The sequence below is a fragment of the Panicum hallii genome, chromosome 6, assembly GCF_002211085.1.
Source record: "Panicum hallii strain FIL2 chromosome 6, PHallii_v3.1, whole genome shotgun sequence".
NCBI lineage: Eukaryota > Viridiplantae > Streptophyta > Magnoliopsida > Poales > Poaceae > Panicum > Panicum hallii.
In genome coordinates, this window is record NC_038047.1 from 34,182,117 (window position 1) to 34,208,097 (window position 25,981).

The 25,981-nt window shown below is 43.6% G+C and overlaps 2 protein-coding genes across 7 annotated transcripts; one reads left to right on the forward strand and one right to left on the reverse strand.

Moving 5' to 3' along the window:
- Positions 1-4,299: 4,299 nt before the first annotated feature.
- LOC112896613 (probable transmembrane ascorbate ferrireductase 2) lies at positions 4,300-7,645 on the forward strand. Its single transcript, XM_025964640.1, has 4 exons — positions 4,300-4,912; positions 5,529-5,577; positions 6,662-6,861; positions 6,993-7,645. The coding sequence occupies exons 1-4, from the start codon at positions 4,760-4,762 to the stop codon at positions 7,296-7,298; spliced, it is 708 nt and encodes a 235-aa protein (XP_025820425.1). The 5' UTR covers positions 4,300-4,759; the 3' UTR covers positions 7,299-7,645.
- Positions 7,646-8,006: 361 nt separating this feature from the next.
- On the reverse strand, positions 8,007-18,428 carry LOC112896612 (double-stranded RNA-binding protein 4-like). 6 transcript variants are annotated; one of them, XR_003229511.1, is made up of 8 exons: positions 18,272-18,408; positions 15,811-17,221; positions 15,334-15,596; positions 10,528-10,738; positions 10,298-10,432; positions 9,983-10,191; positions 9,599-9,652; positions 8,007-8,460 (listed from the first exon to the last, which is right to left on the reverse strand). XR_003229511.1 is itself a non-coding variant. In XM_025964639.1 (6 exons), the coding sequence occupies exons 1-5, from the start codon at positions 18,354-18,356 to the stop codon at positions 10,004-10,006; spliced, it is 882 nt and encodes a 293-aa protein (XP_025820424.1). In that variant the 5' UTR covers positions 18,357-18,428; the 3' UTR covers positions 8,011-8,460; positions 9,983-10,003. The 6 variants fall into 6 exon arrangements, 1 of the variants encoding a protein (XP_025820424.1); XR_003229512.1 differs by having other exon boundaries at positions 15,811-17,206; positions 18,272-18,403; XR_003229509.1 differs by lacking the exon at positions 18,272-18,408 and adding an exon at positions 18,025-18,060 and having other exon boundaries at positions 15,811-15,862.
- Positions 18,429-25,981: the final 7,553 nt, after the last annotated feature.

The following is a 25,981-nucleotide window of genomic DNA, read 5'->3' on the forward strand; positions in this document are numbered from 1 at the left end:
CAATATGATGGTTGATTCCTTCAACATTGATGATATCTCCTTGTCCAATCAGTTTCCATTCACAAGTAATGAGGATGTTGTTGAGGTGAACCGTACTCCTATTGCAAAGAAGAGATGGGCTAGATCAGCCAACTACTTTGTTGAAGAGGATGAGGCTTTGGTCGTGGCATGGGAAAACGTGAGTCTTGATCTAGTCATAGGAAGGGATCAAAGCACGAAAGCATATTGGATGCGTATTGCTGATCACTTCCATAAAAATGTGAAAAAACCCTCTAAACCGATCAATCATTTCACTCAGCCATCACTGGAGTACAATGCAAGAGTGCTGCAACCGTTGGGCTGGTTGTATTGTGAGCGTTGATCGTATGCATCCAAGTGGAATGACATTTCAAGATAGACTATTTAACATTGAAAGGATCTTGGTGATGCCTAGTGGGGGGCTGAACACGTGTATCTGAAAAACCTGAAAAATTCTTCGCAGCAATTAAATATGTCGAAACTTTTGACACTGTGTAGGAAGTTCTGATGGATAGAAACTTCCGACACTGGACCGGAACTTCCGACAAAAGGAAAGTTCTTATACGAAATTCAAAAATAAACTTGAAACTGCAGAACCTGGCTGAATCAAAAGTTGTGCAATGATGCTAGAAGACTTCTGCAAGTGATCTTTGCAAGCACAACAATGTGAGAGAGTAGATCGGCACAAAATGAACTCTAGGTCAATAAGAATTTAGTAAATACAATAAGTATGAGACACAAGAGATTTAACTGAAGTTCACTCACACTAAGAAAGCTACGTCTTCGTTGAGGAACTCACAAAGAGCAGGGTTGTGCACTAAATCCTTTCCTTCCTCAATCAACCATAAAGGAGGAACGAGTCATTTACTATGAAACCCACAAAGGATAGGGTAATATAAATTTTCCGGGGCACACACGCAAGAGAGGAAGCTCAACCAGGCAACGCCGAACAGTCTAGAAGCAAGCTTCAAGAGTAACAAATGCGAATTGACGGATGGAGATGATTCAAGTGCTCTTGAGATGAACTTGGCCGCCCTTACACTCAAATGGTTAAGTCTCACACCTCAATCTTACTCTCACCCAAGCTCTAACTCAAATCAACTAAAAAATTAGCTCAAGGAAGGATTCAGGGAGTGGAATGAGTGTTCTTGGAGGTATTCTTGTGTGTGGAGTCAGCAGCAAATGAAGGAGGGGGTGTGGGGGTATAAATACCCGAGCCCCCAAAACTAGCCGTTAGTGCTCAGAATAAGTGATCGTCGGAACTTCCGACACAGGATCGGAACTTTCAACCCAGCTAAAATCAGCTGGCCGAGAACCCCCTGTCAGAAGTTACTGGGAACTTCCGACAAGTGTCAGAACTTCCAACCTCTGGTGGGAACTTCCAACACACACTGAAACAGTCAAAAAACTAGGTGCACAAGTGTGTGATTCTGTGTCTCTCTTTGATGGTTAGCATCTCAAATAAGCACTTTTGACATATTCATGCTATCCATTCGGATCCCTCTTAATAGTACGGTGTTTTCTATACTCAAATTCAAAATAGAAAATATTAAAAGATCTTCTTTTAAGCCGAACACCGTCCTTTAAGCAAATTTGGTGTCTTTTCTTGATCTTTTTTATTTCATTGAATTTTGAACTCGATAAACTCATTAGCTCCTTAATTTTATATGTCATCAATACCAGAACCCACTTAAGGGGGTGACATGCACTTTCAAACATATGGTCAAATATTTTAATAATAGTTGCTTATGAGATGTTCCATCCTTATTTGAGTAATCACTTGTTCAATGTGACAGACTAACCTCATGCAAAATGTATACAAGGACAGGGAGAAACAATACAGGCCCTTTGTGATGTTGCACTGTTGGACATTGCTTGAACACAATGAGAAGTGGAACAATAGGGATAATTATTTTCATCCACTTAAGAAGAAAGCGAGCAAGTCCTCTCTGGAGTTTGAGAATGAGGGATATGGCAATGAGGATGATGAGGAGGAGAATGGCATTCTAAGCTCAGCCGTGACCAACAAAAAGAGATCTCTATGGACGAAGCAAGAGAAGGAGAGGCTAAAGAAAGGAGGAGATGGTGTTGTGTTCCAGTCTGCAGTTCGAGAGATGATTGCAACAAATAAGGAGATGGAGGCCAACAAAAAGTCCGAGAAGGAATTAAGGTGGATTGAAATTAGGGCAATGGAGGAGTGCAAGGTGGCAATTGAAGAGGAAAAGTTGAGAGTCCTTGGAGAGGAGGCACCAGCAAAGAAGATGGAGCAAGAATACAAGATCATGTTCATGGACACTACTGGGCTTGATGAGACACAAAGAGTGTATGTGGAGTCAATGCGTGCGCAAATTCTATCATCAAGGATGGGTGGCAGTGGGAGTGGGAGTGGAAATTGGAGTGTGTGATGCTCTATGTTTTACTTTATTCATACTTTATTTGGACTATATGTTATGTTTGAATTAAATTTAAACTCAAATTTGAAACTTATGGATTTCAAATTTTGGTGACCTATGCGGTGGTGCTGACATAATGGTTTCAATTATTTGGGTATCAAAATGAAGTATTCATTGTGTTTATGTACATGTGCACAGAGAAAATAGAAGAATATGAATTATTGGGAAAAGGTTTATTGGGAGACTGCAAAAGTAACTCCCCCAATAGTCTTGAATTTGGTATTGGGATATCTCCCAGTATTAGTTATTGGGATGGAAAGTGATTATTGGAAGACTGCTGGAGATGCTCGGTTCTCTAATAAGTTTTGGTAGCACTCCAGCACGATATTTATAAGTTTGGATCACCGAAGTGCTTCTGAGTTTAGAGGAGGGCGACATATGGAGTAGACGAAGTTGGGGAATATAGAAGCAGAGGCAACATCGACCCCTGGAGCGGAGGATAGCCGGTGGATTAGAGTAGAAAGGGAACATCAAGATTAACGTGGTAATAGATTTGCGATGCTCGAGCATGAGTCATAGAGGGCAAGAAGGATAAAAGCATGATAGGATAAGAACTTGGTACAATAGCTATGCATGCTGATGAGCAAGTAGTGCTTTGTGAAGAATAATAAGGCAAGCAGTAAGGAAGAAGAAACACTCCAACAATTAGATTAAAAATCAAGGCTCTAGAAAATTGAGTATTTCGCATGCAAATATCGTTTTTATGCATATCTCATTCCATTTCAAATAAAAACCATGCATACATTAACTAATATGCAAACTTTAGTGCTATTAAATATGAACAAAATCATTATTTTTAGCATTCTTAAGTTTATTGTTAAGATGACATCTACTTAAAACCGGATAGTGTTATTGCAATCGTACCTTGAGTAATAATTAGTTTCTACGTACATAATTGTCGCCACATATAACCATCAGCCATAACAAAAATTTCCTATGCACAAATGGTTCCTTATTGGCTTGCTGGCTACAGCTTGGGTATCAGCTGCACGTCAAACCCCCCAACTACATGATATTTAATTGGAAAAAACCATAATTTCTAAACTGATTGTTCGAATTAAATTAATCCATACTTAAAGTGCAAGACTCATGGTTTGATCCTTTTCTTCTGCATTCATAGTTTTTTCTTCCGTGTTGAAAATTTGGTTATCTTCGATTTTCTCTCTCTTAGAACAAAATCAATCCGATTTTGTTCAAATGTGCATGCTCCTTTGATTTACCACCTTTCTTTTTTTTCTCATTGTGTTTTCTCTCAGAGGCATAAATCTTAAACCCGCTGTTTCAATCTCCTCACCGACACTCCTTCTCTTCACACGTACACATACTCCCTCTGTCCTACGAAAAGTGCGATCCTAGATTTTTTTTTCCAGATATATGAGTATTATTGGCAAATGACCATACTATTCTTAGTAATTATCTTAATCCTATTAATTTAAGCATAAAAGGTGTTCAATTTTTACAGAGTTAGTTGCGGCATGCAAGTAATTAATTCGTAAAAGATATATTTAAAAGAATAAGGCAGATAGTTATTGCTAGAATTGCATTTTTTGTGAGATTTATTTTGAATCTCAAAATTACACTTATCATGGGCGGAAGGAGTACCATGAAATCAGAGTCTGGCTGACCAGGTAATTTTGCCACAAATAACAAGCAAACATGTTTAGTGTTCAAACCAAACACGTCCAAAATGCTGAGGTTCTTCCAGACCCAAACGCAAATGGGCCGTGCAGATGCAGCCATCAGGGCTTTGTTAGCGGAGCATCGGTCGCACTCAGTTTTTTTCCGTCGAGGGTTCTTCGCAGAAAATTCGACCGCTTTCTCGGTCACCACCTCCACGTTTGGTATTATTCCTTCCGCCCGCTCGCTGCTCCCCACGAAAATCCTCGAATCCTCCGAGAGCCCCCAACCCCAAGGGCGGCAGAGGAGGCGTGAGGGGCTAGAGTCCCGTCCGTACGATTGCCGCCCGCCGCCGGTTCGCCGCCCCGTTCGCTGGCTTCTCGCGGCTGGAGCGCGGTTCCTCCTGGTGAGTTTTGCGGTCGTTTCTGCAGGCTTTTCGTTTGCGGGGGGGAGATCGGTGGCTTTCTGGTGCGGGGGGCGTGTGGGCTTCTAGAGAATCGGTTCCCGTGGTGCACGAGTGCTCTTGGGGCAGGATTTCTGGGTGGTGTTGCTGCGATGCGCTGATCCAGCTTTGCTTTCCTCACGAGCTACTGAATATCTTCGCCTGCTTGATTGAAACGCCCCTCTCCAAACCCCTCTCGTTGGATCACCCGATCCCGCCACCGGAGGCGATGGCGGCGGCGCCGGCGGTAAGGTTTCCGGTCTTCGGCATCGTGCGGCTGCTGGGCTTGGCCGCCGCGGCGGGCATCCTCTTCTGGGCCGTCCACTACCGCGGCGGCATGGCCCTGTCCACCGACGAGGAGAGCAAGCTCCCGATTTTCAACGTAAGGATCCTTCGGCCCCTTTCAATTACGCTGCCGCTTTCTCGTTTGCAACCGTGATTAAGTGTTAATCTTGGTGTATCTGTTCTGGGAGCCTTTGGTTGACTATTCCAAAACCGGATCAAGGGGTTTCCATGTGGTCGAGTTCTTGGCTAGGTGATTCTTTCGTCTGGTCACGGCGAATATGCAATGTGATGTGGGTGATGATAGAAAACCTTGAAGGTTTAGATGATATTGTTGTCGGCGGTTTGGTTATCGGTGTAGGGTTTTTGGCATAGGATGATTTTATAACTGGATCACTGGAAGGGGTGGTGAGGTCTTGGTAATATTTGCGAATTCATAGAAGAAAGTTCCCTATTTACACGATTTTTCTGCAGTCTAATCGTGTCTTTGGTGCTAATGTAGTGTGCATACATGCCTTTGCCAAAAATAAATGTGTACAAATGGATATCATCTCTTTTTAGTTTCTTTTTTCACTTTCTGCCCATGTTAGTGCATTGTGGTGTGTTCTGCTGGTTAGAATGTGTAAATTGGAAAATATAAAACTACATACTTCTAATTCTTTAGTGATATGCTAAGGAGGTATTTCAGGATAATAAAATCTCTTCCTGTCTTCCAGATTCACCCTGTGCTGATGCTGATTGGTTTGGTAGCCTTGAATGGTGAAGGTCAGTACACACCCACTCTTGAGCTATGAACAATGTCATGGCATATTAATATTTCCGTGTATTGTTTTATGATAATGTCATTCACTAGGAAAATGGAGGAGAATCATAAATACGATAGAAAAAAAATGGGTATCAAGGGCTGCTTTCCCTTGAGTGAACCCGTTCTTAAAAGTTAAAAATAGGAAAATAAAAATAAGCAGGAACCACACATGAATCAGCAAAAATATAAATATTCCAGAGGGAATTCCACAAATTGTTGGTGTGTCTGTAGGTGAAACAGCGATAGCTATTAAGTAACTAAAAAATACATTAAAAATGAAATGAAAAATTCTCGCATAGCGCACTCCCTAAGACATAAGAAGACGATACACGACCCTGACAACAGGGAGGCTAGCCTCAGCGGTTCCTTTAGATATATCTCTGCATAGAAAAAGAATCCCAATAATAATTGGATATTAAGTAGAATATGAAAACAAGATAAACGCGGAAAAAACGAATGGCTGAGGTTCTTTTTCAAGAAAAAATGAAATGAAAAAAATAAATATCAGCTAATAGATTTCCCAAAATTGATCGAAGAGACTGGCATTATCACATCTTGCGTAAGCCATTTCCAGTTTTCTTGATACATGTGAAAATCGTGATGCCCATTGGACCAACTTGCTAATGTGGGAAGTAGGATGTCTCCGCAACTTGATTCTAAGTATGTTTGTTTGGCCCAACTCAACAAATAATTAGCTAGTATTATTAAGTAAACTTACAGAAAAGCAAAACACAAAATATCTACAGTTTACCCCACTACCTAGTAAGTGACAAATCAAATCAAGGTTCCATATAATTTCCACCAAATCCAGATATTAGGATTGGCCATTTTAAGGTCTGTTTAGTAGCCCCCTATTTTCCCTTACCAAAACTGCGGCTGCCCATGCCTAGCATTCTGGTACTATATTCAAGAACCTTGTTGATTATAATTCAGTTCAGTTATTTGAATTTATGTTGTAGATGTAAAATGAGTCTCTTTGGTACTGCTAGTTTTTACATTTGTGGATACAATTTTTAATTGATTGGTTACTTTTTATGAATGCAGCTCTTTTAGCCTACAAAACCGTGCCAGGAACCAAGAAATTGAAAAAGCTAGTGCACCTTGCCCTGCAGTTCCTTTCCATGTTTTTGTGTCTAATTGGTCTCTGGGCTGTCTGGAAGTTCCATGATGAAAGAAAAATTGATCACTTATATACACTTCACTCATGGTTGGGTCTCACTTGCATCATCTTCTTCAGCTTGCAGGTAGACTAAGCGATATGAACTCTTATGTCCAATTATTCACTTGTATTTCATATTTCAATGAACAGAAAACAAAAGGTCGGTTCACATCAAATTGCCCTCCGCCTTTAGTCCTTTTCTTTGAATATCTGCAGTGGGCTACTGGATTTTGGACCTTTTGGTACCCTGGTGGATCAAGAAGTGGCCGTGCATCTCTCCTTCCCTGGCATGTCTTCTTCGGTATATTCATCTATGTTCTTGCTATCGTCACAAGTGTGAGTGGACTCCTAGAGAAGTCAATCTTTATGCAGAGCGCCAAAATGATTGGGCGCTTCTCCACAGAAGCCATGTTTATGAACTCGCTGGGAATGCTGCTGCTGATACTGGGCACCCTTGTTATTCTTGCAATTGTTAGTCCTGGACCTGGTAAGATTGACACATACCGAGGCTCTTCAGAGTAAGAGGAAGTGGTTACTGTGCAGTTTCCTGAGCTGCAATTTTTGCCAGTCACTGAGCATTGTATGTACGTGTCGTTGTACCCAGAATTGTGATTTCGGTCCTCTGACATGGATAGTCAGTGCTGAGGATAACTTTGTTCCTGTAACGAGGTTCACTTCATTCCAGTAGCATATTTGTGGATCAAGCTGACAGAAATTACAGCCCAGACTTTTCTGTAGACCAAGACTCCAATACACTTCGGTTTTATACATTGCAATATAGGATGTAATAACTAGAGCCTTTGTTTTGGATGATCAGAGATTACATTTACCTCAGTTTTAATTGGAAGATCATGATTGCACCCTTGATAGTTGAGTTGTTGACGCAGACTATGCTCGAATATTTACTGTTTGTTCCATCCGTAGCAAATATTTGGTTAAAAATGAGATATATATAAATAGGGCATATGTAGGCACAGAGAGTTGCTCGAAACTCTGTAGCTTCTAGGTGTTTAGATTCTGATCCTGCATGTCGGCCCTAACAGAATACATGCAAATACAATTTGCTATGCTGCTGTAGAATCAAAGCACGCCAGCAAACCCCAAACGCGAATTGCTTCTGCAATTACAATTTACAAACACACGCTACCGAGTTGATTTGGCAAGGTCGAAAAGTTCCTATCAAATTGCAGTGATAGGCTATGCTTTCCGATCAACACATCCTGCACAAGGTAACAAGGCGAACATAACGACGGTTTCCCATATCACTGATTGCCAAAAACCTGTTTACATGAGTAGGAACGAAAGCACAAGCTCGCTTCTTCCCAGAATACCACATTGTGTTACCATGTACGGACCCAGCACAATGAATCGGCGATGATCAGACGCAGGACATATCTTTACATAGACTACGCAGACATTAGTTGGACACCACATTAACTGGTTAACTTGTAGAAGTCCTAAGAGGAGGGAGGAACTAAGTACATCGCCGAAGTTTTGTTTGGCAATGGCAAAGATGATTAACCCTAACCCTGCAGCTCTATAGAGCGATAGGAAGGAAATAACAATCCCATATCAGTTGAAATATCCTACTGAAGAAACGCACATGCCACGCTGCACCATGTGAGCAAGCCAGTTACTTCCATCAACTCTAAGCACACCATTAACGGGGTGGGCCTTTGCGAACCTGCAGGGGAAAACAAGATTATCAATTGATTCAACGATTAAAACTCAATGCATGTTGTAAGAGATAGGATAGCAACATTCTTGACAGAACCAAGAAAAACTAAACAGAACCAGCCATGAGGATTAATTACTAATATTGCTTACCACAACCAGCACAGCTTTACGCCTTTACCAACATATAAGCAAATATATTTCATCTAGTTATAAACTTATAATCAGATCAGCAACATAGTAAATATGCCTCAAGCAACCAGTACAGCATTATTAGCAAAAACAAACAAGTCAGGTAACAAAAATGAAGTAGAAGAATACATGGATGTTTCAAGCAAGTAGATCTAACTCTTTCAAAGTTCCAACACACTGAATAAGACTATTGCCTAGAGTGCAAAGTAACTTTGGAAATCCACAGTAGTTGGCAAGGAGCATGCTTATATCAATTGTCAATAAAAGACCTTCAGGAAATATTTGAAGTTTGTTCCTTATTTTGAAGACTCGCATGGTTGCTGCAGATTGGACACACTGACTATTTTCTCAAACACTTGTCATCTTTAGTCTTGAAAGGCATGACAAAAAAGCTATATCATCTTTCCGACCTCGCGCATGCATAGTTTAACGCAAATTATGGGCAGGGCAAAATATAAAGACCACCATAAGAAGGCTTAGTTCTTGTGAGGTTCAGTTCATAAAAAGATAACTTTTGAAAACAGTGATCTCAACCTCGTTGAATTTGATAGGAGCGTGTGCATAATTTTCTAGATAACAGCATGCATCATTGACAAATTGCCATTCTTGTACAGTTGTTTTCAGCCTGAACTGTTACAGAAAAGGACATAACAGAAGGATACAGTGTCTTTTTTCAATGTTACTAGCATAGCAATATTACTGATTTATCATACCTAGGTAAACATAACGATGTCCTAATAATATGTTTTCTTCCAGCTTTCAGGAGCCACTATAATAATGTCAAAAACTATTGGGAATATTTTCTCAAACTGCTACTGTTTGATTGAACAAATGTACAACTTCGATCCACATAATGCTACTTCTAAAATGAAAAAAGCCAGATCGCATAATGTACTTAAAATGTTAGCATTACAATGCACATTAGAGGAAAGAAGTCTCCTCCCCCTTTTGCTTACCATCAACACAAAACATTACGATGGCATGCAACTGGAAATAACAATTTGAGTAAACTGCAAGGAAGTGCAAGTGTATCAGCAGATAATTTCAAACATCGAGCCAAATCAAGAAAAAAATCTAGACAAAACAAAGAAGCCCAAATTATAAACCATTCGCTCTTAGTATTTTCTGCAAAGCTGAACCCTACAAAATTTAGCGTAAGTGGTGGACGAATGCAAACTTAGCATAATTCACTGGATAGTACATGGTGCAATGTAACGCTGCTTCCAGTAATACTAATAAGTTTTTGCAATTTTCGTCCTTGATTTGGTTGGCAGGAAAAAAAACGTCAGTTGGATGCTTTACTGTAATGGCATAACCTAGAAATTGGCAACTGAAAATACCTTGTGTTGATGGGTGAGAAGTTAATGCCCCTTGGCAACCATTGTTTCATTGGCCTCTGCTCCAACTCTGCGCTTGCGCTTCTTTGAACCAGTTACAGCTTTTGCAGATGGGTTGGCGGATGTCCCAACTGCTGGTACAATGCTGTGTCCTTGAACACCTAATGAGTAAGATTTATGTTGTGACACAGGTGCTACATGATCCGGTCCGCCTGCAGAGGAGAGGTAAAGCAACATTTAACACTTGAGCTTGAGAAGGTTGTAGTCATGCTGTAACATTAGAAAAGGCATATCCAGCATATGCAAATGGAGATGTACCATATGCTGCATATGCAACAGGGCGCGTAAACTTTATAGGAGTAAAAGTAGTTGGGGTGCTTCCAGAAGATTTGATGGCAGTAATGAGTTGCTTCTTTGACCTAATGATTCCAATCATACAAGAGTTATCTGTAGCTGCAACACCAATTGAACTATTAGTTAGATGATGACAAGGCAAAAGATTCATTGGCACTTGATTTTTAATCATGATCAAAGGGAACATAAGACACCTAAGATTGACTTGATCGCAGCACGAGCTGCATTCTGCTCTGCATCCTTCTTGCTGGATGCAGATTCACCAGTATAGGTATTCCCATTAAACACCACAGATGCAACAAACATGGTGAAGGGCTTTTCGAGACGAACTACAGAGTAAGAGGGCCAAGTGGTTTTTGTCTTGACAGCAAATTCATAAAGAATTGATTTGCAGAACACCGCATCCTGAACAGAAAAAAGAATGTATACATTAGATGCACAAGGATTGAAAATTATAAATATATAGTTGAAAAGATGAGAGATTGCAAGTTGCAACCCCCACTAGCATCTCGAGCATATATCATACAAAAGAGATTTTCTTTTCTTTTTGCTGAGAGAGAAAGAGAGAGGTATGAGGCGACACACTCCAAACACCACAACTGCACCACATGCCACACAAAAACACACATGTGCATCCAGCACACAACCTAGAAACTTATTGGCATCTCCAAGCAACCACAGAGCATGGGCACGTGCTTCCCCACTTAAAAATGACCTGAGTGCATGCACACTTCTAAATATGGTGCCAGCGCCTATTATAGGACTTGAACACAGTGGACTTGAGTGCAAAATATGCAATCTAAGAAGAAATTCTGTTCGTGAGCATATTAATATACAACAAAATAATAAGGAGAGTTCCAAAATCAAACAGGAAAAAAAAGGAGTGCAACAAGTTTAATTGAAAACCTCAGGTTACTATCTTACAATAATACAGTTCAGTATGGATAAACAAATTCCTAGATTTTAGTGGGGCGGCTAATTTGAGTACGCACGGCCACCAATGTGGGTAGTGCTGTGTGAGATAGCCAAGGATGCCAAGCTTTGAGTTCTCAGGTGTGTTGACTTCAGGAGCACTAGTGCAGTTATGTGCATGTTTTGTTGGTCGTTCTCTTTACGTTCCTGTGGCACCTGTGTACAAGTTACCCCAACTTAGTAGCCGGACCAGCTTTCGTGTTTGTTCAACAACAACAACAACAACAACAACAACTTAGCCTTTTGTCCCAAGCAAGTTGGGGTAGACTAGAGATGAAACCCACAGAAAACAAGAATAAGAAACACAAAAAGGGCACAAGCCAAAGGAAGAGTTAGGGGTTAAACAAAAAGTAACAAAGGTCACGGTTCAGATACGTTAATCGCTAATCTCCAAGCGCTCCTATCCATAGCTAATTCCTTAGCGATATTCCACTCCTTAAGGTCTCTCTTAACCGTCTCGTCCCAAGTTAGTCTAGGTCTACCTCTACCTCTCTTTACATTATCGCACCGGCGCCTCGGGAGGCCTCCGTTGTACATGCCGCTTTAAACTCCACTACGCACCGGCGCCTCGGGAGGCCTCTGTTGTACATGTCCAAACCATCTCAACCGATGTTGAATCAACTTCTCCTCGATAGGTGCCACCCCGACCCTATCTCGAATCTCTTCGTTCCGGACTCTATCTCTTCTTGTATGCCCGCAGAACCAACGCAGCATACGCATCTCTGCTACACTCAGTTGCTGGACATGTCGCCTTTTTATAGGCCAACATTCAGCACCGTATAGCATCGCCGGGCGAATCGCCATCCTATAGAACTTACCTTTTAGCCTCTGTGGCACCTTCTTATCACAGAGGACGCCAGAAGGCTGCCGCCACTTCAACCAACCGGCTGAAATTCTATGCCTAACATCTTCATCAATGTCTCCATCTTTCTGAAGCATTGATCCTAGATACCGAAAAGTATCCTTCTTGGCCACAACTTGACCTTCGAGGCTAACGTCCCCATCCTCATGCCTAGTCGGGCTAAAATCGCACATCATATACTCGGTCTTGGTCCTACTCAGTCTGAACCCCCTCGACTCTAACGTGTGTCTTCACAGCTCTAACTTCACATTAACCCCTGCCCTACTCTCGTCAACTAGCACCACATCATCAGCAAAGAGCATACACCAAGGGATATCACCCTGTATGTCCCTTTTAACCTCATCCATCATCAAAGCAAATAGATAAGGGCTCAATGCTGACCCCTGATGTAGTCCTATTTTGATTGGAAAGTCACTGGTATCGCCATCACATGTTCGAACACAAGTCATCGCATCCTTATACATATCCTTGATGAGGGTAATATACTTAGTTGGGACTTTGTGTTTTTCCAACGCCCACCACATGACGTCTCTCGGTACTTTGTCATACGCCTTCTCTAAGTCAATAAAGACCATGTGTAAGTCCTTCTTCTCCTCTCTATATCTCCCCATCAACTATCGTACTAAGAAAATCGCCTCCATGGTCGACCTCTCAGGCATGAACCCAAATTGGTTTTGGGTCACCCTTGTCAATCTTCTTAGACGATGCTCGATAACCCTCTCCCAAAGCTTCATCGTATGGCTCATCAGCTTAATCCCCCGGTAGTTAGTACAACTTTGAACATCTCCCTTGTTCTTGAAGATCGGTACTAATATACTTCTCCTCCATTCCTCCGGCATCTTGTTTAACCGGAAAATTAGGTTAAAAAGCTTAGTTAACCATACTACCGCCCTCTCGCCTAAGCATCTCCACACCTCAATGGGGATGCCATCAGGACCCATCGTTTTACCTCCCTTCATCCTCTTCAAAGCCTCCCCGATCTCTGCCTCCTGAATCCTCCTCACAAAGCGTCTGTTGGTATCATCAAATGAGTCGTCCAACTCGAAGGTAGGACCCTCATTTTCCCCATTAAACAACTTGTCGAAGTATTCTCGCCAGCTGTCCTTGATCTCCTCATCCTTCACCAGAAGTCGATCTGTCCCATCCTTGATGCATTTGATTTGGTTTATGTCCCTTGTCTTTCTCTCGCGGATCCTAGCGATCCTATAAATGTCCTTCTCTCCTTCCTTCGTACCTAGCCGTTGATAAAGGTCATCAAAAGCCTGACCTTTCCCTACATTTACAGCTCGCTTTGCAGACCTCTTCGCTAATCTATAGCCCTCGATGTTGGTTGCGCTCTTGTCGAGGTGAAGGCGTTTGAAACACTCCTTCTCCTTAATAGCCCTTTGCACCTCGTCATTCCACCACCAAGTCTCTTTCACTTCCTGCTTGCCTCCCCTACTCACACCAAACACTTCTGAGGCCACCTTCCGAACACATGTCGCCATCTTTAGCCACATATCATCTACATCTGCTCCTTCTTCCCAAGGCCCCTCGCCTAGTATCCTCTCCTTAAACGTTTGTGCCTCTTCCCCTCTAAGCTTCCACCACTTCGTTCTCGCAATCACGGCACGTTTGTCCCGGTGGGCACGTACCCGAAAATGAAAATCCGCCACCACAAGCTTGTGTTGGGGGACAACACACTCCCCAGGTATCACCTTACAATCTAAGCAGGCACGTCTATCCTCTCTCCTAGCAAGGATAAAGTCGATTTGGCTCGAGTATTGTCCACTATGGAAGGTCACTAGATGGGACTCCCTCTTTCTAAAGAGGGTACTCGCTAACAGCAGGTCGTAGGCCAACGCAAAATTCAAAACATCCTCCCCCCTCGTTCCTACTACCATACCCGAAACCCCGGTGTACTCGCTCATATCCTACATTAGTCGCACCCACATGGCCATTGAGGTCTCCTCCTATGAAGAGCTTCTCACTGATAGGAACGGTACTAACCATGCTATCAAGGTCTTCCCAAAACTGACTCTTGGAGCTCTCACTAAGACCTACCTGAGGAGCATAGGCACTGATCACATTCAGAACCAAATCTCCAATGACCAACCGCACTAGGATAATCCGGTCGCCTTGCCTCCTAACATCTACAACTCCATCCTTAAGGCTCTTATCGATCAAGATGCCCACACCATTCCTACCCGAAGTTGTCCCCGTGTACCAAAGCTTGAAGCCAGAACCCTCCACCTCCTTCGCCTTCTGCACGCATAGAATATTTACACACCTCATAATTGCTACATCGACTAGTTCTCTTAACTTACCTGTTAGAGACCCTACGTTCCAACTACCTAGACGAATCCTAGTTGGCTCGGCTAGCTTCCTTACCCTTAGCACCCGTCGAGAGAAATGCGAAGACCCTTGCTCATTTTTCACTACACCCGGGCGTAGATGTAGCGCGCCACAGAGGCTGCGACGACCAGACCCTTGCTCACTTATCATCGTACCCGGATCACGATACGACGCGCCCATGAGGGGATGACGACCCGGCCCTTTGCCCATTTAACACCACACCCAGGTTCTGATGTAGCGCGTCGCTAAGAGGGTTACGCCCCAACGAATTTCTTATGGGTTTCATTTCCATTAGAGTGGCTGATTTTTTACGCTGGTTCGCCAAACCTAACACAACCCTCCACATTTTATCATCGCGGGCTTGGGACCGGCAAAGGCAGTGTTAGCTTTCATGTTTGTTCAAGAAAAAGAAAAGGATAAGCAGAGAAGTATGCACATAAGTGTTAAGCCACAAGGAAGCTATGAGGAAACTTGTCAACTCTCAACTGTTTCTTCAGATAAGTTAGGTATCCCGTATCCATATTTACATAGATAATCAGAAACTCCACAATCATTAATGCTGTCATTTCTGATACCCACAAACCATACAGCTATTACATTAGCCCCATGAATAAATGCAATGAAAGGAGGAAACAGAGCAAAAGTGTAGTTACCCAGGTGTGTTTGTTGTTTTTTAAGGCAGCTTCCAATTTTATAATGTTTCATTTTTGAAGGCAAAATACTAGCTCAAGATTGTCTATATCACAATTCACATTACATACATAAACATGCTTGTTCATGAGGTGAAAAGATGATAAACTATTACCACAGGGAGCAGCTTCAAAAGGTATACCTGATTGATCAGCCCAAAGACCTCTTTAACATCACTCTCTCCAATTGTTGCCAAGATCTCATAAGCCACTCTTGCAGCATCCTGCTCTGCTTCCTTCTTACGACTGAAACTACTAGTTGATGAAAACTGCTTACCATCCACTTCTACTGTGCATTTGTACTTAGGTTGATGATACTCGCCCTCAAACTCAACCTTGTAGATCGGCAGATTCTTGTATGTTTGCACACAGAACTCTTGCAAGCGATTTTTATGCATATATTTCTCTGTGCAACACAAAACCACCAATCCACAAAATAGAAGAGCAGTTAGATAATTTCATTCTTCAGAACAAGTTCACCAACAGAAATTATACATGCGGATTGAGATATTTAAGATCAATGTATATAAACTAAAAGCAAGATAATTCTCATAATTTATTTGATCAGCCATAGACAAGAACAGATTTATGCAAAATGATACTGGGTCAGTCAAGCCTACCCCAACTTGCTTGGGACAAAAGGCTAAGTTGCTGTTGTTGTTGTTGTTGATACTGGGTCAGTCAACCATACAAAAAACACAAAAGCAATCATGTAAGTGTAAATTAGTAGCAGTTAAGTGTTTGATCCAAAACCTCTTTACAATTTCGACAACACTGCAGAGAAATTGAAATGTAAACTGTAAAATGAAGGACAATGAAGCATAACAGAACAGTTCTCAAGAAAATCATAAACCATGCCTGCATCCATTCCACCTAGTCTTCTCTGCCATTTTTCGAATTCACAAAAAAAAAGGATCACACTCTGGCACTGCATGTTACAGGCTTGGGCCCCATCCCCTTGCACCAGTACAATGGGAGCAGCAGGTGCAGCAGGTGAGCTGGTAGGAGTAACAAAATGCTGCCAGATGTCTAATTAGCTATCAAGCAGGTGAGCCGCATCAACAGGCAGTCAGTGTTACCGAGACACCTGAGCTCTAAAATTTCGAGACCTCTGACACTGATACCATATTGAGTTGCATGAACCAACCAATTCAACCCAAAAGTTTAAGCTGATGGGAAGAGGTGGGCAATTCACTTATACTTCAACAACTTGGATTCTACATGATATTTGCGAGCTGAATCAGATACCAGAGCCCGAGTCAGATTCTTACAGAGTGCCTGGAATATAGGTAACACTGGTAGCCGAGGAAGATGTCGGTGGGTTGGACAAGGATAGTAGCTTATGCAATAGTTTAGAAGGGTTCGGTCGGATTGAGGTAGAGTTAGTGATTGTGTCCAGTAAAAATAAAATTGATAAATGGTAAGTTTGAGATAAATTTAGGAAAGTGTAAGAGATGAAGAACATCTCATACTCTAAAATTGGGCAGTGTATGCAAATTTTATTCAAAAGAAACATCTCTCACACTGTTTCTTATGTCCCAGCTCCTTTAGTTCCCTCATCTCAACCAATGACTATCTCCACCTTCTAACACCTTAGGGCAGCTCCACTGCTGGTTCGACCTCTCAAATCCACGGATACCGAACAGAACCTTGGTTCGCTACCTACAGCGTCAGCATCGAGTCATGGACCCCATAAAGCGAGTCATGGACCCCATAAAGCAAATAAAATATTCTCTCTGTACCCATCCTTTCTCCTCTCGCAGTAGCAAACTGCGCCAGCCATGTACAGGAACATATTAATTTATTCAGGTGGGAGGCAGGCTGGCAGCCGAGAGTTCAGCACGTCTGCAAGCTTCGATTTTGGTTATAACAACCACCGTTCGACTCCTACAACGTTCACGATTCGATTGGAGCAGTCCACAATTCACTTGTCGCGCACGCTGGAGCTGCACTTAATCCCGTTCAGGACATGCTGTTTGACATGGCCCAACCTCATGCACACCAACTTCCAACAACCTATGAACATCAAATCTGATGCATGCCATCAGTAAAAACTATGACCAAGGAAAACGTTAGAAGTATTTGAAAATTAACATATAGACCTAGACTTAAGCGGAATTACACAAAGCAGGACTTCAACAAACTCAAGTTTGGCTCCATAGGGGTTAAAAATACAATTGCAGTCAGGATGGATACAGTTAAACAACGATGATGAGACAGTATCACACAATCAGGCAGTGGTGCAGTGCATGTGAGTGAAGGGAAACGGCCTTCTGCACAGCTACGGGGAACCCAGGCCATGAGCATTTGCCAGTCTTACCCAAACCAGTCTAAGGAATAATACTTGTTAAAGCCCAAAATGAACCAACTCTAACAAAACGTAAGCAAAATCACACAAATCTACTCATGGAAAAGCACATACAGAACACCATAAAGCATTTACCACAACGATAGGTAACGGCAAAGAAACCAGCGCTGAATTCACTAGATGACTCACAGACCGCCACCTAGCTAACAAAGGAAGAGAAACACAAGGAATCAAATTGGTAGTTTCAAGCGCAAAAGTAATCAACAGAATTGCCGTGCAATCCACCTGGACCGGCACCTGATCCTAATCGTAACATGAGCTTCCCACAAGCTCGCAAGATCCATTGAATCCAGACCTGTCACAAGACCAATCGAAATCGAGTACGCTGACAAACATCCCAAGCATTCCTTCATTAGCCCACAACACCTCTCGAGGGAAGAACCGTGTGATGACTGAAGAAGCGACTTCTGGATTCCGGCCCTCACAAATTTTGCCCTCCCCATTCCCCAACGCACCCTCGGCTCACCTCGCGCTCTTCCGTCCGCATACCCGCCACGCCTCGATCCAGTACCTCCAAGTTCCTCGCCCAGGCCCATAACCTACCTCGCGAGAGGTGTGTGATCTACGCTCAGGGGCGAGGACACCCGGGGCAGGTGCTCGACCAAACGCCCTCCAACCTCGCGAGGCGAACATGCCCCCCCCCCCCCCCCCAACCATCGCGAACGAAGAACGGGCAACGAGAGGGACAGTGCGAAGAGGGGGAGGGCACTCACCGGCGACCGCTGGAGGCGGAACGGCGGCGGCCTCGGCGGTGGTGCCGGTCGCGGTAACCTCCATCGCGGTCGTGGTAGCCGCCATCTCGGTGGCGGTGGGTACGACGCGGGGATCGGGATTAGAATATTAGACCTTTGGAGGCTTGGATTGCTTTCTATACGGAGTAGCTCTCCCAGCCAGCCCAGCAGTTACAGCACCGCAATTTTTTCCAATATAAATTCTGAAATACAATCCATCCCTCCATCTATCCTTAATGTTTGCTTTGCAACCTTCCTTAATCTCTTCTCAGTATATGTCCTTAAAATTGCTCGAACCCAGTACATGTCCCTTTTCCCAATTTTTTTGGCTCATCCTAGTATCTTCCCCAACACTCCTCAAACCGAGGGAGAGTTCCACCCTTGCCAAAATGACCGGTTCTATTCGTGCCTCTTTTTTCCCGCAATCTCTCTTCCGGCGCGTCGTTCCGCGTGACCACCGCCACCACTGGTCGACGCCCGGCGGCTCCCCGATGGTGCCCACCGGCCAAATGGATGCCCCAAGGTCCGAAGTGCCATCCCCAACCGGCGGATTGATGGACCGCCACCCGGCTGCAGCCGTGCCCGCGGCTCCGCAAGCACCTGCGCGCGAGCCCGCGGCAGTGCACCCCCCAGTATCCTCGGCGGCGAGGTAGCGTCGCCAGGGCCTGGGGTATTGCTGTACATTTGGGCCGAGCTAAATTGGCCGGCACGCAGCCCGGTGATTTTGGCCCGGCCCAAAAGAGGCCCGGCACGATAGATGATGGGCCGGGCCAGGCCCAACAAAAGGCCAGGCCGTGCCATGGGCCGAGAAGACAGCCCGATGGACAGCACGGCACGGCCCGGTTAATTGCGGCCCGTCACAGCCCGATGGGCGGCACGGCCCATTAAAAAGCACGGCCCAACCCAATAAACCTGCGTGGCGTATATAAGCCCCGGCCGGCGCCCCCTCCCCCCCCCCCCCCCCACTCCCCCAGAACCCTAACCGTAACCTAATCCCGTCCCCCCCCCCTCACGGCCACGGCCTCACCCCGCCCCCCAGCCTGCAGCGCGCACCCGCACGCCCGGCCGCCCGCGCCCCCCGGCACCGGCGGCCCCCCACGCCCCCCCCCAGCGGCCCCCACACCCCCTAGCACCGGCGGCCCCCGCGCCCCCCAGCACCGACGGCCCCCGCGCCACCCCCCCGGGTGGCCCCGCCCCCCGACCCCCCCCCCCCCCCGGCACCGGCAGCCCCCGCGCGCCCCCTGGATGGCTTCTTCATCGAGGTCGCGGGCCAACCCGAGCCCAAGGGATCGTCCTCCACCTCCTCCTGTATCCCGGTTCCGGCCGCCGCGAATGATTTTTGTCGATGCCGATGCCGACAACGATCCGTCCGACATCGACCACGATCTTGCCGATGGATCCCCTCCGAGTTCGCCGACCTCAGTGCCCTTGTCCACATCAACCCCGTCGTCCACGCCGACGCCGTCACCGACGACACGTCTGCTACGGTGACCTCCGGCATGGCAGCGCAGCAGGGGCGGGGGAACAAGGGCAGGAGAAGGGCACGCACCTCGCACGTTTGGAACAACTTTGAGGAGATCTCTAAGGAGGTGAGATGGAACTCCACTTATCTCATGTTAAAGCACCTTCTTCCTTACAAGAGTACCTTCTCTGTTTTTATCCATACTCACTATAAGCAGGCTATGGGTCAGACCCTTCTCACCGAAGATCATTGGTATGTTGCTGAAACCCTGCTTTCATTTTTTGAATTGTTCTATGAGTCTACTGTTGAAATGTCTGGTGTTTACTATCCCACTGCTCCTATCATGTTGCATCATATTATTGAGATTGCTACTCATCTGAATAAATATGAGAATGATCCTTTGCTTATGGAGTCTATACTGCCTATGAAAGCTAAGTTGTTTAAGTACTGGAGGACTATTCCTATGTTGTATTCATTTGCTTTTATTCTTGACCCTAGGGCTAAGATTAGAGGCTTTCATAAGGCACTCTCACTTATTTCGCAGCTTACCAATCATGATTACTCTTGTTATTATGAATCTGTTCGTATTGAGCTTTCTAAAGTGTTTGCTAAGTATGAGCAGAAATTTGGTAACATTCAGTCGCGTCGTCAACCTTAAATTAATACTGCTGGAAAGAAGAGGAAAGTTTGGGGGAAGATTTTTGGTTCTGATGCAGTTGGTGGAGGTTCGGCCCCATCATCTTGTACTAATGCATCTACTTCACCTTCACCTACATTTGCTACTCTACAACCCCCCTGCTTGCCTCTCAGTCATCTGAGTTGTCATCATATCTTGATAGTGATCCTATTTCTGATTTTGATGATGACTTCAACATTTTGAGCTGGTGGCGTGATCACAGGCGCTTATAGCCGGTACTATCTATCCTTGCTAAAGATATTATGACGGTTCCTGTGTCTACTATTAGTTCAGAATCTACCTTTTCTCTTGTTGGCAGGGTAATTGAAGAGCGGCGTTGAAGCTTGACATGCGAGATGGTGGAGATGCTTTCATGTTTGAAGGACTGGGAGCTTGGAGCATCTCGGCAGCAGCATGACTTGGAGAATGAGGAGCTCCTCTATGGATTCGAGGACTTGTACATCAACGAAGCGTCGTCTTAAGCCCAAGTGAGAGTGGGTTGTCGGCTGTACTCTTTTCGTTTCTAAGGTTTTCTCATGTAGGTGATATGAGGTTTTATTTAGAAAGGTTTTTGATGAGGCAGCCAAACATTAAGGCAACCCATAACTGAATTGGGCAATTTGTATCACTTAAACTATTTGGTGATCTATTTTGGACTGTTTGATTATGTATTTGTGTAATATTTTCTGGTTGAGTTGAGTGCTATGTTTGAAATTTTCAATATACACCTTCTCTTCTATTATTTAAATAATTAAATCATACGTTGGATGAGCGGGCTGTAAAGATCCGACAGACCTAATAGGTCTAACGGGCTGTCGTGCTAAATGGGCTGGCACGGCCCGTTTAAGAGTGTACGGGCCGTGCCATGGGCCGAGAGGCCAGCCCGACGGGCGGCATGGCACGGCCCGTTAGTGTAAGCGTGCTAGACCGGGCTGTCATTTTATACATTGGCACGGCCCATGTAAGAGTCGGGTCGGGCCAGCCCGGCCTGATGTACAAGTATAGCCTGGGGCTTCCTCATCGCGGGGGCCGGCAGACCCGGACATCGCGGGGCCGGCAGACCCGGCGAGGTGCACAGGGACGACGTGGATGGGCCCTCTGGCGACTTTGCAGGTGAGTGGAACGGCCTCCACGGCGGCCACAGCACCTCCTGTCCATCCTACCGTCCTGCCCCAGTCCACCATGGCCTTCCAGGGCTCTGACGAGGTCGACACAGATGACGGGCTCAACGTGTTTGATGAAATGCCCTGAAGGTACACTGTACACCAAAGCTGCTATGTTCTGACCTATGCACGTCCAGTCATTGTATTATCATTTACTAGAATTGCTGTGGCTTGTGTTTGCGTACAAGGACAGGGGAAATTAGAAATTATGGTTAGCTTGTGATCCAAACTGTTTGTATCTTCCTTGTTCTTGGTGAAAAGTATGTTAAGTGTTTTGCTTCAGGGAGCTCTCTCTATACTGAATGAGAGAACATTTTTTTGTTAGGATGTTTGGTTATTATGTCACTCCAAATGTCCAAGCCAATGCATTGTTTCCTACTCGAATCTTACCTTGTGAAAACTGATCGTAAAATAAACCTGATGCTTTTGGTAGCTGTTGACTATCTGGTACAAGCTTGAGATTATAGTGTCTTTCCATAAAACAATTAGAAACTACACTGAAAATGACACTTTAAAGTTTATTGAATCAATATCTTTTCTTATGAAATATAATGTTCAGACTAATGAAAAACTTTTTTTTCATGTAGTGAGCCTTTCTACAGCAATATGATGGTTGATTCCTTCAACATTGATGATATCTCCTTGTCCAATCAGTTTCCATTCGCAAGTAATGAGGATGTTGTTGAGGTGAACCGTACTCCTATTGCAAAGAAGAGATGGGCTAGATCAGCCGACTACTTTGTTGAAGAGGATGAGGCTTTGGTCGTGGCATGGGAAAATGTGAGTCTTGATCCAGTCATAGGAAGGGATCAAAGCATGAAAACATATTGGATGCGTATTGCTGATCACTTCCATAAAAATGTGAAGAAACCCACTAACCGATCAATCAGTTCACTCAGCCATCGCTGGAGTACAATGCAAGAGTGCTGCAACCGTTGGGCTGGTTGTATTGTGAGTGTTGATCGTATGCATCCAGGTGGAATGACATTAGATAGGCTACGTAACATCGAAAGGATCTTGGTGATGCCGAGAGGGGGGCTGAACAGGCGTATGTGAAAAACCTGAAAAAATTCTTCACAGCAATTAAATCTATCGGAACTTTTGACACCGCGTAGGAAGTTTCGATGGACAAAAACTTCCGACACTGGATCGAAACTTCCAACAAAATAAAAGCTCTTATACGAAATTCAAAAATAAACTTGAAACTGCAGAACCTGACTGAATCAAAAGTTGTGCAATGATGCTAGGAGACTTCTGCAAGTGATCTTTGTAAACACAACAACGTGAGAGAGTAGATCGGCACAGAACGAACTCTAGGTCAACAAGAATTAGTAAATACAATAAGTATAAGACACAAAAGATTTAACTAAAGTTCACTCCCACTAAGGAAGCTACGTCTTCATTGAGGAGCTCACAAAGAGCAAGGTCGTGCACTAACTCTTTTCCTCCCTCAATCAACCATAAAGGAGGATTGAGTCACTTGCTATGAAATCCACAAAGGATAGAGTAATACAAATTTTTCAGGGCGCACACACAAGAGGACGCTCAACCGGGCGACGCCGAATCGTCGCTCGAACCGTCTAGAAGCAAGCTTTAAGAGTAACAAATGTCAATCGATGGATGGAGATGCTTCAAGTGCTCTTAAGATGAACTTGGCTGCCCTCACACTCAAATGGTTAACTCTCACACCTCAATCTTGCTCTCACCCAAGCTCTAGCTCAAATCAACTCAAAAATTAGCTCAAGTAAGGATTTGGGGAGTGAAATGAGTGTTCTTGGAGGTGTTCTTGCGTGTGGAGTCAGCAACAAATGAAGGAGGAGGTGTGGGGGTATAAATACCCGAGCCCCCAAAACTAGCCGTTGGTGTCCAGAATAAGTGATTGTCGGAACTTCTGACACAGGGTCGGAACTTCCGATCTAGCTAAAATCAACTGGCCAAGAACCCCCTATTAGAAGTTACTGGGAACTTCCGACAAGTGTCGGAACTTCCAACCTCTGGTCGGAACTTCCGACACACACTGAAATAGTCAGAAAACTAGGTGCACAAGTGTGTAATTCTGTGTCTCTCTTTGATGGTTAGCATATCAAATAAGCACTTTGACATATTCATGCTATCCATTCGCATCCCTCTTAATAGTACGGTGTTTTCTATACTCAAATTCAAAATAGAAAATATTAAAAGATCTTCTTTTAAGCCGAACACCGTCCTTTAAGCAAATTTGGTGTCTTTTCTTGCTCTTTTTTGTTTCATTGAATTTTAAACTCGATAAACTCATTAGCTACTTAATTTTGTATGTCATCAACACCAAAACCCACTTAGGGGGCGAAATGCACTTTCAAACATATGGTCAAATATTTTAATAATAGTTTCTTATGAGATGTTCCATCCTTATTTGAGTAATCAAATGTTCATTGTGATAGACTAACCTCATGCAAAATGTATACAAGGACAGGGAGAAACAATACAGGCCCTTTGTGATGTTGCACTGTTGGACATTGCTTGAACACAATGAGAAGTGGAACAATAGGGATAATTATTTTCATCCACTTAAGAAGAAAGCGAGCAAGTCCTCTCTGGAGTTTGAGAATGAGGGATATGGCAATGAGGATGATGAGGAGGAGAATGGCATTCTAAGCTCAGCGGTGACCAACAAAAAGAGATCTCTATGGACGAAGCAAGAGAAGGAGAGGCTAAAGAAAGGAGGAGATGGTGTTGTGTTCCAGTCTGCAGTTCAAGAGATGATTGTAACAAAGAAGGAGATGGAGGCCAATAGGAAGTCCAAGAAGGAATTAAGGTGGATTGAAATTAGGGCAATGGAGGAGCGCAAGGTGGCAATTGAAGAGGAAAAGTTGAGAGTCCTTGGAGAGAAGGCGCAAGCAAAGAAGATGGAGCAAGAATACAAGATCATGTTCATGGACACTACTGGGCTTGATGAGACACAAAAGGGCGTATGTGGAGTCAATGCGTGCGCAAATTCTATCATCAAGGATGGGTGGCAGTGGGAGTGGGAGTGGAAATTGGAGTGTGTGGTGCTCTATGTTTTACTTTATTCATACTTTATTTGGACTATATGTTATGTTTGAATTAAATTTAAACTCAAATTTGAAATTTATGGATTTCAAATTTTGGTGACCTATGCGGCGGTGCTGACATAATGGTTTCAATTATTTGGATATCAAAATGAAGTATTCATTGTGTTTATGTACATGTGCATAGAGAAAATAGAAGAATATGAATTATTGGGAAAAGGTTTATTGGGAGACTACAAAAGTAACTCCCCCAATAGTCTTGAATTTGGTATTGGGATATCTCCCAATATTAGTTATTGGGAAATGATTATTGGAAGACTGCTGGAGATGCTCGGTTCTCTAATAAGTTTTGGTAGCACTCCAGCGCGATATTTATAAGTTTGGATCACCGAAGTGCTTCTGAGTTTAGAGGAAGGCGACATATGGAGTAGACGAAATTGGGGAATATAGAAGCAGAGGCAACATTGACCCATCGAGCGGAGGATAGCCGGTAGATTAGAGTAGAAAGGGAACATCAAGATTAACGTGGTAATAGATTTGCGATGCTCGAGCATGAGTCATAGAGGACAAGAAGGATAAAAGCATGATAGGACAAGAACTTGGTACAATAGCTATGCATGCTGACGAGCAAGTAGTGCTTTGTGAAGAATAATAAGGCAAGCAGTAAGGAAGAAGAAACACTCCAACAATTAGATTAAAAATCAAGGCTCTAGAAAATTGAGTATTTCTCATGCAAATATCGTTTTTTTTTTTGCATATCTCATTCCATTTCACATAAAAACCATGCATACATTAACTAATATGCAAACTTTAGTGCTATTAAATTTGAATGAAATCATTATTTTTAGCATTCTTAAGTTTATTGTTAAGATGACATCTACTTAAAACCGGATAGTGTTACTGCAATTGTACCTTGAGTAATAATTAGTTTTTACGTACATAATTGTCGCCACATATAACCATAAGCCATAACAAAAATTTCCTATGCACAAATGGTTCCCTATTGGCTTGCTGGCTACAGCTTGGGTATCAGCTGCACGTCAAACCCTCCAACTACATGATATTTAATTGGAAAAAACCATAATTTCTAAACTGATTGTTCGAATTAAATTAATCCATACTTAAAGTGCAAGACTCATGGTTTGATCCTTTTCTTCTGCATTCATAGTTTTTTCTTCCGTGTTGAAAATTTGGTTATCTTTGATTTTCTCTCTCTTAGCGCTAAATCAATCCGATTTTGTTCAAATGTGCATGCTCCTTTGATTTACCACCTTCCTTTTTTTTCTCATTGTGTTTTCTTTCAGAGGCATAAATCTTAAACCTGCTGTTTCAATCTCCTAATCTCTATCACCGACACTCCTT